Source organism: Rhineura floridana, chromosome 1, assembly GCF_030035675.1.
Source record: "Rhineura floridana isolate rRhiFlo1 chromosome 1, rRhiFlo1.hap2, whole genome shotgun sequence".
NCBI lineage: Eukaryota > Metazoa > Chordata > Lepidosauria > Squamata > Rhineuridae > Rhineura > Rhineura floridana.
The window spans coordinates 118,950,966-118,963,661 of record NC_084480.1 but is presented as its reverse complement, the minus strand read 5'-3'; the positions used below and the strand labels follow the sequence as shown (position 1 = coordinate 118,963,661).

General features: G+C 38.5%; 1 protein-coding gene across 3 annotated transcripts in view; it reads right to left on the bottom strand.

Moving 5' to 3' along the window:
- Positions 1–12,696, bottom strand: part of CNTLN (centlein) — a 268,051-nt gene that overhangs the window by 236,929 nt on the left and 18,426 nt on the right. For all 3 annotated transcript variants that reach the window (XM_061630573.1, XM_061630579.1, XM_061630586.1), the window contains exon 3: positions 5,778–5,862. In XM_061630573.1, coding sequence (XP_061486557.1) covers positions 5,778–5,862 — 85 coding nt within the window. The remainder of the gene's footprint in view (positions 1–5,777; positions 5,863–12,696) is intronic.

Here is a 12,696-nt window from a genome sequence, read left to right as displayed (position 1 = left end):
TCTGGGCAATATTCTTGACAGGGTAGTTGCCAACCAGATCCAAGTATTCTTGAAGGAGACAGATTTTCTAGATCCAGAGATTTAAATGCAAGCAGTGGAATGAGGATCAGTCAGTCCACCCTTTCCCTCAGACACAAATAATTACAGACACAATCGTCTTAAGTAAAAGATAAAGAATGTTTACTCATGACCTCTCATATGTTCAGAAAACATAGGCTGTAGCTTAGATGGAAAAATAGAAGTCTGGGTCCATGATAATGGTCATCTTGGAAGAGAAGCCATGTGGATGCTTCTCTCTCCTCAAGCATAATGGAGAATATGCAAGAATCCCAGACAAAACAGGAGGAAGGGAAAGCCAGGTAACCCCACCCTTTAGGAAGTTACATCACTGATAAACAGGTACATGGGATATTTCCCAAATATCCCTTAAAGGGAACATGCAAGTTTGCTCATTCTAACACAAACCACTCTTGACCAATGACAACTGTTGTTTATACTTGACCCTGCTGAGACTATTAAACAATCACTTAACAATGGACACTGGAGGGCACTAGCTATGTGTCAGGATTTTTGACATCAAGTTCCACTGTTCTTATAGTTCTGTGTTTGGGTGATCTATTTATTTTAGAGGAATTTCTGTCTTTCCCTTCTAGTGCCCATGCACCATTAACGATAGTGTACACCAATTTAAAACTGTAATACAATGTTGTTGTTATGTGCCTTCAAGTCGATCGTGACTTATGGTGACCCTATGAATCAGCGACCTCCAACAGCATCTGTTATAAACCACCCTGTTCAGATCTTGTAAGTTCGGTCTGTGGCTTCCTTTATGGAATCAATCCATCTCTTGTTTGGCCTTCCTCTTTTTCTACTCCTTTCTGTTTCTCCCAGCATTATTGTCTTTTCTAGTGAATCATGTCTTCTCATGATGTGTCCAAAGGATGATAACCTCAGTTTCACCATTTTAGCTTCTAACACCCAATTATTTGTCTTTTTTGCAGACCATGGTTTGCGCAAAGCTCTCCTCCAACACCACATTTCAAATGAGATTATTTTTCTCTTATCTGCTTTTTTCACTGACCAACTTTCACATCCATACCTAGAGATCGGAAATACCATGGTCTGAATGATCCTGACTTTAGTGTTCAGTGATACATCTTTGCATTTGAGGACCTTTTCTAGTTCTCTCACAACTGCCCTCCCTAGTCCTAGCCTTCTTCTGATTTCTTGACTATTGTCTCTATTTTGGTTAATGACTGTGCCAAGGTATTGATAATCCTTGACAAGTTCAATGTCCTCATTGTCAACTGTAAAGTTACATAAATCTTCTGTTATTACTTTAGTCTTTTTGATGTTCAGCTGTAGTCCTGCTTTTGTGCTTTCCTCTTTAACTTTCATCAGCATTCATTTCAAATCACGGTTTCTGCTAGTAATATGGTATCGTCTGCATATCTTAAATTATTGATATTTCTCCCTCCAATTTTCACACCTTCATCTTGATCCTATCCCGCTTTCCGTATGATATGTTCTGCATATAGATTAAACAAATAGGGTGACAGAACACCCTGTCCGATGGGGAACCAATCGGTTTCTCCATATTCTGTCCTTACAGTAGCCTCTTGTACACAGTATAGGTTGTGCACCAGGACAATCAGATGCAGTGGCACGCCCATTTCCTTTACAGCATCCCATAGTTTTTCATGATATACACAGTCAAAGGCTTTGCTGTAATCTATAAAGCACAGGGTGATTTTCTTCTGAAATTCCTTGCTCCATTCCATTATCCAACGTACGTTTTTAATTTTTTTAATTGTTTTTTAATTGTTTTTTATGTTATAAAATTTGTATATTTGTTTTTATTGTTTTTAATTGCTGTAAACCACCCAGAGAGCTTTGGCTATGGGGCGGTATATAAATGTAATAAATAAATGATCTCTGGTGCCTCATCCCTTTCTAAATACAGTGTTGACGTCTGGCATTTCTCGCTCCATATATGGTAAGAGCCTTTGTTGTAGAATCTTGAGCATTACTTTACTTGCATGGGATAATAAAATAATAGTTCGATATAATTACTGCATTCCCTGGGATCCCCTTTTTTGGAATTGGGATGTATATTGAACGCTTCCAGTCTGTGTGCCGTTGTTTAGTTTTCCATATTTCTTGACAAATTTTTGTCAAAATTTGGACAGATTCAGTTTCAGTAGCTTGTAGCAACTCTATTGGTATGCCATCTGTTCCTATTGATTTGTTCCTTCCAAGTATTTTAAGAGCAGCTTTCACCTCACATTCTAAAATTTCTGGTTCTCCATCATACGATACCGCCATGAATTAATCTGTCATCCTGGCATCCCTTTTATAGAGTTCTTCAGTGTATTGCTTCCATCTTCTTTTTATTTCATCTCGGTCAGTCAGTGTGTTCTCCTGTTGATTATTCATATTTCTATCAAATTTTGAAAAGCTGGGAAATTGGGCAGCTCTGGTGAATGCACCAGAGGAGCAGGAGATCTGACCTCCTCTCTGAGATATTGTACTGCCCTCCACATTTGTCAAAATACAAACACAATTTGGGTTGGTCTTTCAGTCCAATCCACTTCCTGTGTAGCTTGGAAGAATTTGGTAACATGTGCCTCTGAGCATATGGTGAGTGGTGAAGTCATGTCTGCAGTTAGTGCAGGTTAACTTTCACCAGCTTCGTAACTTAGTTGCTTGTTAATCACATAGGAGCAATGGCAATTTTGCATTGTGAATATCCAACAAAATTGGTTGTTTGATATTCATTTGACTAGTTACCATGTGTATCTATAGCCTAGCTCTACCCATTTTGAGGTGGGGGAAGGAGGGGATTGGAAGGGGGAGGTAAGGGGCAAGAGGGAGGAGAAGGGAGGGTGGGTTTGGTCATTTGCATACTTTTTGAGTTCAGTGGGATTTATCTCTGTGCAATCATGTTTGAGAATGGAAATGTACTGCCCAAGTCGACTGGAGTTATGGCGACCCTTTGAATTGGGTTTGCATGGTAAATGGTATTCAGAGGTGGTTTTACCATTGCCTTCCTCTGAGGCTGAGAGGCAGTGACTGGCCCAAGGTCACCAAGTGAGCTTCATGGGTGTGTGAGGATTCGAACCCTGGTCTCCCAGGTCATAGTCCAACAGTGTCCTGGGGGAGGGGCAGGGAGGGGGGAAGGGGAGAAGATTGGGTGGGTGGATGGGCACTGGGCAGAAGGGAAGCCCCTTTCCTTTCCAAAAGAAAAACATTGTGAACAGTATCATTGCTTTTCAGCGTTTCCCCCACCTTTTTATTCTACAGAAGGCACATGTAGCCTCCAAACCAAATTTAAACCAAAGCTGTCCCTGGCCACATTCACACCAGGCCTCTATTACACTTTAGACAGTCATGGCTTCTCCCAAAGAATCCTGGGAAGTGTAGTTAGTGAAAGGTGCTGAGAGTTGCTAGGAGATGCCCTATTCCCCTCACAGAGCTTCAATCAGAGTGGCTGAGTGTTAAACTCTCAATTCTCTCTGACTTTTGTGTACCGCCATGAAAATTTAGAGGGTTTTAAAGCAAGAGTTTCTAAGTTCAGGACTATAAGTTTTGTAAGGTTTTGTTTTGAAATGAACTTATGGGAAGCATCAGAATGGCATGGGGGTATTTTCAATTTAACATTGCGGAATGCAAAAAGTCCATGCTGACTATGGTATACAGCCATTCTTGTGGCTGTATAATAATCATTGGGAAAAAATGTTCAAAACCCACTTTCCCCAATTAGAACTCTTCTAGAAACCAGCAATTCAAAACAACCTGCTTTATACGAAACAGCATTCTTTTCAACGGGAGTCAACCAATCCAGTATTCAGTTGCCCTCAACGTAGGTTTGATGTCAATTTTACACACTGGTTTGGATCCTAAGTTTCTCCTCTGTTCATGTAAAGGGATGGACAAACCCCTCCATCAGCAGCATACCTCAAATCAAACTATACCCCACATCAATGGGTCCTTCAACCAGTTCTCCAACCAGGGGAGATCAAGGGGAGGAGAGAAAGTTCTATTCATGGAAGGAAAGTTAAGATAAAAACCATTATACGTGTTAGGTATGCATCTAAGGTAATATAAATGTACATCTGAAAATGTAATGTGTGAATAAGACAACACATATTTGGAAAATTTGTAGCAGGGAACAAGGACTGTGAGCTTAGTGGAAAACTGAGGGTTGCACCTGAAAACTATGTGAAATAGTCCTCAGGAGATATTTAGCTTAAAAAGGGTGGGAGTCTTGGTTTACCCAGGTGCAGTGGATAAAGTGATGGAGATACATAAGGAAGACATGAGGTCAAATCCCCATTCAGCCTTGAAACTCGCCTTGGGCCAATCAGTGGCCTTGTTCACATATTATGTTAAATTATAGTTAATGGTTTATTGTGAATGCACCCATCTTGACTACTTTACTCCTCCCTGCTCATGCTAGGAGGAAGCAAACCATTAGTGTAAACAAGGGGTCATGGGTTCTTTTACCCGAAAAAAACCATGATCTGTAGCCAAGATTTGGTTTTGGTTTACTGATCAGAGTTTCGTGGTCCAAAAGAAATCATGATCCCTGGTTCAACCACAACACTAAGTCAGGGTTCATGGCTTGTTTCCTCCCTGCACTAGCAGTGAGGAGAGAAATAACCCAGAAAGGAGTGTTCATTGTTAACCATTAACAATGGTTTACTGTAACACATGAACTGGTTCATAATCTCTCAGCCTAAACTAACTCATTGTTGTAAGAATAAAGTAGAGGTAGAAGAGAAAACAATGCATGTTCCTTGGAATAGCTGAGAAAAATGTAATAAAAACCATCAAGTAATTTAGTATAGCACTCTCATCTCAGCTGCATACCTCTTGCAAAACTTCCATGTGTCTTCATAGAAATACAGGCTTTGGTATTTTTCCTTAACATAGAGATGGGGCGAGATCATTACCTCCCACACCCTGACATCATTATGACATTAGGTGACAACTTTAAGGTGATTCACTTGTGGCAAGTTCCACTGGTATCAGCTACACTAGGGAGTTCACCGCTGGCTGACTGATACAGAGAGCAAGCCCCTTTAACGCTGACCATGTCTGCAGAGGGGACCACCTTCAGAAGTGCAAGGAACAGTAGCCTAGAAGAGAGCTTTCTTTGTGGCAGCCCCTAAATTATGGAACTCCTTTGACAAAGAGATGCAACCAGCATCTTTGCTGTATAGCTTCCACTGTATGCTGAAGATGCACCTCTTTAACCTGGACTTTTGAAAATTAAGATATTTTGTGCTGTGGAACCCACCTCTTTGGTTTACTCTCTGCTGTTCTGTTTTGATTTGGAACAGTTTTATTTATTTTTGTAGTTGTATGATTATATTGCCCTGGGATGTTATGGTGAAGAACAGGTAAGAAACCAAATAAATAAATAAATAAGTCTTTATGTACTCTCAGTCATCAGACTACATACTTGTCCACAGTACCTAAGCTAGCCCCTTGTCTCTATAAACCTGGTGAGTTTAACAGGAGCTCTATCCTGAAGAATGAGGGCGAGCTATTCTTGCCACAGTCACCAATCCCTCTACTTGTCTCTAGGTTGGAAACTAGGAATGCAAGGTTGAATTCTGGGAACACTCAGTAGTAGTGCTCAGTGGACCATACTGGGCCCGGGGACCTCTAGTAGCTGTATATATATTAGAAAACAGAACTCAAACAATAGGGATTAAGCCAAATTAGAACAGCAACATTATTATCACCTGTAGTTTAAATACAATACTAACCTGTTCCAAAATCTGTATTTTGCTGTCTTTGACTTGCAAAATCTCTAAAACCTTCCTGTCCTTGAGTTCAGCTTTCTGCTTTTCTCTAGAAACAACAAAAATATATTGACACTTATTAGTCATAATTTGCTGCTAATCATTTGAATGTTTCATGTCCTGATAATGAATGTCATTTTAAAGCATGGGAAATTAAATTATCTGAGGCTGACAGCCCTTGCAGAATTAATCATGGAACATATGGCAAGTGACAGCAATTTTTATCAGCAAACTAAGACAACTTTATTCTAAATGAAGTAGCATTGACTATACCAGATATGCTTACTTTTTAAAAAAAGATCTATGGGGTATGTTGCAAATGAAGGATTTTTGATGAACTCTATCCCCTCTCTCATTACTGTTATCAAAGAAAACCTCAGTTTTATGTGAGCATAAGAGCAACATATTGAGCAATATCACTATTTTCCCATTGGTAAACTCAAAAGACATGTGTTAAAACTGTCAACATTTGGTAAATTTCAAGGAGAAATGTTCCATTCCCTAATGATTTCTTATCCTATATGTCCTCAATCAAGTTCCAGATGTGGCAAACATCCCAACCTGTGTATCATAACTTCAACAAGGATAATATAGCAACAGAAAGAGAAAACAAATGCTGCCAACTTCTCAGTTGCATTCATCAACTTTGCTGGTTTGCTCTTCATTTAGTTGCTTTAACTTGTTCTTACAATTCTTTAACAAATCAGACAATCAATTATACAGCAGGAGTTGTAATTTAGTTGTGGGAAATGTTTGGAGGAGTTGTAAAATTAGAATAGGGAATAAGCCACACACAATTCCTGTTACGGCCATTCAGAGCTTAGTAGATTTGGACCATAGAGCTTTAGCAACCTGTTTTTTTCCAGGAAACATCCATAGATCATCCTACACCTTCCACTGGCTTTGTGATGCTATTGCTTTCCAAAGTAAATACTGTATTAATAAGAAAATTATTATTATTTATAAAGCACCTACAGTTATTGGAAAGGGTAAAAAAGAAAAGTGAGAGAATTAAGTATATTAATTTTTTTAATGCAATGGCACATCTATGAATGACTTAGTAACTATTTTACTATTATGAAGGATAACTGGCAATGACATGTTGGAAAAAGAAGTATGATTAAACAAGTGCCAAAAACTCCAGGAACACTTAGAAGCTTTCAACTAACAAAAAGCAGTAAATGAAGGCATAGAATTTGTCCCTCATAGAAAAGAGAAAGTCAGAAAGGAAAAACTGAATTTTAAAAAAGACACAGTTACTCAAATTGGCCAAGTATACAAGAGGTACAGAAATAGTGTCCTACTCTGAAGTGTGTATTCACACAGAGGCTAAAATTTGCCCCAAACATAGACCTATAGAAAATAATGCTGTTAAGTCCTCTTAAGTTCCAGTTACTTCAACGAGAAAGTTAAAACCATACCTTTTTTATTGGGATGGTTTTGCTGGGATAGTTTTTCATTTTGTTTCATTTGATGTTGTGTGGGTTATTGTTTTTTTAAATAAAAAATGTTCTATGACTAGACTATACATTTGGGGAAATAGTAAGTGTTACTTAGGAGCCATAATAAAAGTGATGGGCTACAGGGTGAGCATGGGAAGCGTGCCAGACAAAAAGCATGAATATTTTATAAACCCGAATAGCCTTAAAGTACTGTAATGAATAATAAACCCAGTCTTGTGACTTTGTGATGCCAAGCCTCTGCCACCCTGTTTCCTCTAGCTCCAGTCTGGGGCTATGTTGTCACGCGCACACACTCCCTCTCTTCCTTTTGGCCTTCGCAAAGCCGACTGGGGAGGGAGAAGGAAGTCCCATTTGTTCAGGCAGAAGTTTGTTATCCAATTGTTACTGTCCAACTGTTATCCTACTTGCGCATCACCCACAGTGTCTAACACGGGCACAAATCAGAACTGCAAGTACATATCTACATTCCATTTAACAAAGGAGGAAAAGTTCTCTCTTTTCTCTTTCAAAGAGTTCCCTTAGTAGCCTACAAAAGAAAAACACATACTACACACTAGCCAGAAATGTGCCTGTTAGTTAACACAATAATTGTATATACCGTGCAAATCCTCCAATTTTTGCATACAGTGGATACAAGCAGAAGCTTTAGTATAAATTAAAACCTGGTACAGAATTTTATCACCAGCTCCTCCTGGTGGTATAGGATAACTTCCAATACTCATTACAGGGAAGCTCCCAGAAGAGACGCTAAGTAATACTGCTGTATGCTTCAAGCTACTAGCATATCATTGAACCCTGCTACATTTGAAGTATGATAAACGGGAGAAAAGGGGGGAAGCAGAGGAAAGGCTTACTTATAAAGGTAAACAGCATAGTGGAAAAATATGGTTGATTCAATTAATATACGCTGTACATGCCTACAATACATTAAAAAGTGTTCACCCAAATAAGAAAAAATATATATTCAGGCACTGTCAAAGCGTTGATGATGATCAATGACCGAGACAAACTCCAGTTTAGCTAATTAGAACCACTGATGAGCAATAATGATGTGAGCTAAGAATATTTGCAGACTTCTTTAGGATGAAAAATGGAGTGAAGAGAGGCTGTCAATTTGTACAAGTTTTAAGCTCCAATCACTTTTCCCATGAGTACCACCTATTTTAAATGTTTAACAGAGCTGTATTTAACTGCATGGATTTTTCACAGTCAGTTTTCACCAGCCACCGAAAGCCAAAAAATCTGAGAAATTATTCTAAATCATTAACTAACAATTTTCTATTGCATATGGCCCACGCTATATATTATACAACATGACAGGACCATATTTTCTGGGATTTGGCCCATTTTTAATGAGTTGTCAAAAATGAAATATTGGAGACAACGAGGAAGCATTTAACTACGAATGAAGTGTGAAAACAGAACCTGCAGTTTCTTAAAAACCGCAAATATTTTCAAAGGTGCACCACTGAAGTTTATAAAATATTATCTTTCCTATAATAAATATGCAAAGCAGTAGGGTTGAAGAGAAATTATGGGCATAAGGACAAATAAAGATCTGTGGTGCAAATCAATTAAACTTTTTCATAACATAAAGTGAAACACAGAGCAAGCCAAAAGCTATGCTATTTCACATTAGCATAGCAAAAGTGTAAGTGATAAAAGACAGTGGCTACAATCCAATGAGGTGCCAACAAGTGGACTAGAGGAATTTGTTTGTAGTTTTTCTCCAGAAGCCCCCTCTGAACTGAAAAGTTGAATTTTAAAACTCCCACACAATCTTTGCTTGTGTCAAAGCAGGATGCTAAAGAAAAGTCTGAAAGCATAAGATACAATGCCACTGAATCAAAGGGAGTGGTCCTGAGCCTAGACAGGGGACTGACAGGGCTCTATGTGAGCCACTCTGGAAACATAGGAAGCCGCCTTACACCAAGTCAGACCTTTGGTCCACCTAGCTCAGTTCTGTCAACACATACTGGAAGCAGCTCTCCCAGGTTCCAAACAGGGGCCTATCCTGGCCCTACCAAGAGATGCCAGGAATTGAACCTGAGACCTTCTGCATGGAAAGCATGTTTTCTTTCACTGAGCTATGGCCCTTGGTTCCATGGAGGGATAGAGACAGTGATGAAAGTTTTATGGAAAAAATAAAAGAGGGTGTAGGCACGTGTGCAATCTCCAGTGATTCATGATCCAATTATCTGCACGTGCTGTTTAAGGATAAACAGAATCAAATACTTGGAATGGCATTACCTTTTTGTGTAGATCAATTTATTCAGTGTATATATCCCTGTGCACAAAGTTGTTCATTGCTTTTCTCACATATTAAAACAAGCCCATTTTGGCAAGCACAACTGTTTTCGACTGTTCCTGGCATTTTCCATTCACTTCAATGAGACTACTAGAAGCCCTGCATTAATATGAAATTCTTCTATTAAAATGAAGCAAGGTTGTGCATTATATACTCAGATGAGACTATGCGGGTATGCGATATATGCAGCACTCAAGGTGTAAGTACATGTTAATTGCTACCTGTATGATTACTCAGAAAGGCCATAATGAGTCCATTTAACAGGAGCAAGAGTTGATGCACATATGTAATGTTTCCAATCCTCCTTCTCCCATCATTGTTCAAGCACAAGACTCACATGTTGAGACACAAGAAATGTAAGAACTTCCCAGGATTTCAAAAGTAATCTTGCTGCTGGTACCTCCTGTGGAGCTCAGCTTGTACAGATGAAGACACCCCTCTCCCAGGAAACTGAGGCTGGGAGGACCAAAACATGCACATAGGACTTGGGAAGGAAGCCTTCAGTGCTTCTTGCACTGGAGTGGATGGAGGAGAGGAGAGAGACTGGATGTGTTCTCCCCATGCATGATTCCATCCCATTTCACTCATTCAGCCAGCCTAGCAGAGCTTCTGCCAAATCCTATAGCCCCTCAGCCAGTAGATCTCAAGTATAGGGATGTACCCTAAACCTCAACACATATTAAAGTGTGTGAACAATTGAAATCTCAATATTGCCAAACCAAATTTTACATGGTCAGTGATCTAACAACAATAATAATTAAAAAATACCAACCAAAAAACCTAATTTACAAAGTATGGAAATCTTTGGGCCTGAATTTTATAATGAAACCATTTTAAAAACATGTGATCAATATAAATTACATTTTTCTAACATGTAATTCTAGAAATTCTAAAAAATTAAGTATTTGCCAAGCTAATTAGATGCTTGCTCTATACATCATTTCATTACATATCTCTTTGTCTACTAGAGAAGCTTAATTCAAGAAAACGAATTGTCTTGTACTTATAAACTGAATGTCTAAAATCAAACATTATTTTTACAGCTATGCACACAGATGACTCTTACACATTCCTGTATATTATGGAGATTATGGTTTAAAATATTAACCTGAACATGTTAAGCGTCATATTTCTTTCTTAATTTTGAAAGCATCTTATCATATAAAATGCACAAGTTTCTTACAGTGCTCAAAATATCAGCACTTCAGAACAGACTGGTTTAACATCTGCACATCACCAGGGTTTCCCCCAAGGATTTTTAAATGATGCCTGCCTGTGCTGAATAAAATGCTAACTTGCACCTTGCATTTCAAACTGTGTCCTGAGCAGCCATCCAGTTGGTACAACACCAGCTGAATTCCCATAGGCCACTGTTCACTCAGGCTTGACTGCAATTATCATGTCAATATTTTGTGCTCCGATATGCAGATATGCACACATGCAAGCTGTGTAATACTTTCTTCTCCATGGAATGTTGACTTATGTTCAACGTTCTGAGAATTGCTAATGAAACAGGATATTAAACTTTCATCAATTGTGGACAATCACAATTATTTGACCTTAGAGGCAAAGGTTATACGCCTCAATCCTGTGTTTTTCTATGTACCAAGTAGTAATTCTGTAATCTAGTTAAAAACAAAATGCTTATTTTAAAATCTATGTTAATATATACTCACTAATAAAATATTAATCAGCATACATAAAAGGTTTCAGAAATAGACTAGGCATTTACTTTCAGATTTACTCAGATCTCCATCTATAGTTTAATCTCAGTTTAATTCAGTGACAATATGCTAATCAGTCTATGACAGTCCTCTATATACCTTGATTAAAGGAGGAAGGAAGCTGATAAATGACAAAATTGCATTGATTGAATTACTCTGTCTACTGGCAGCATAATCAATGAGCATTGCTAAATGATTTAATATAAACAAGTTTATTTGATATTGCCACCAGAAGATCAGATATAAATCACTTAATGTTTAAATTCTGCCAGGTAGTTATATTTCCTCCCAGTAGGCTCTACAGACGATGTAATACTCAGCCTCAACTAAATAGGAAGAATAGCACTATTTATTCCATCTTCATAAAGCTGAGTCCTACTGTTGTGGTACATGCTGGACATAGTCCACAATCTCTGGAGGAAGCTGACACTTAAAACCAACACAGATGCCATGCTCATGAATTTAAACATGTAGCTGCAAAATTGGCATTAGTCTGTCTCAGACTGGAAACCCAACAGACCAAGTAGTTTTAAAACAGATTCTGGTTGGTTAGATCTTTACCAATATTTAATCGAAGGAACCAAAATTTATTCTACAATTTATTTTCAAACTGAAATAAAAGTTTCACATATTTCTTTAATAAATAGAAACAGCCAGATGTACAGGATAATCTCTGGATAAGGAAACTTTTCAAAAAGCAAGGGGGTGCATGGACCAATCTGTGATGATAAGAATTGCTGCTAAAACAGTGTTGCACTGTACAACATTTCTCCTGCTATTTGGCTTAAAATGATGCAGTTTAAGTTTATTACCTCTTGTTCGTCACTCAGCAATTGGGGGGGGCAGGGGGCACAACTGGCTTTTCAAAATAAATCTCCACTTTGTTCCAGCACAGAGCAATTTGTTACTTGGGAACACTCCAATTCAAGTGGCATCAAGACATTTGTTCACCCAAATAACTCAAACACAGAATGAACCAGGTAGAAATGTCTGCTCTAGCTGTTTAGACACAGTAGAAATTTATTAGTAAATACCTATATATTTGTATATTTATTTATTTATTTATCCCAGAAGTCCTACTAGGACCAGAGTTCCAATACAAACTGTCCCCAGATGTTATTGGATTACAACTGGCATGAGCCCCAGCCAGCATGGCCAATGGTCAGGAATGATGAGAATGCAGTCCAGCAACATCTGGGGACCCAGAGGTTGAGAAAGGCTATTCTAGAGTTTAGAACTATTAAAGTGGAGGGTAATGAAGTTACACTTGGAAATAGAGCCCACTGCCTAAGTATTTCACCAGAATTGTAGCTAGTCTGAGGAGCCATCCTAGATAGTTTAATTCTAGCAAGTAGCAACTAGAGGTTCCTCCCCCAAAGTAGTCTGAA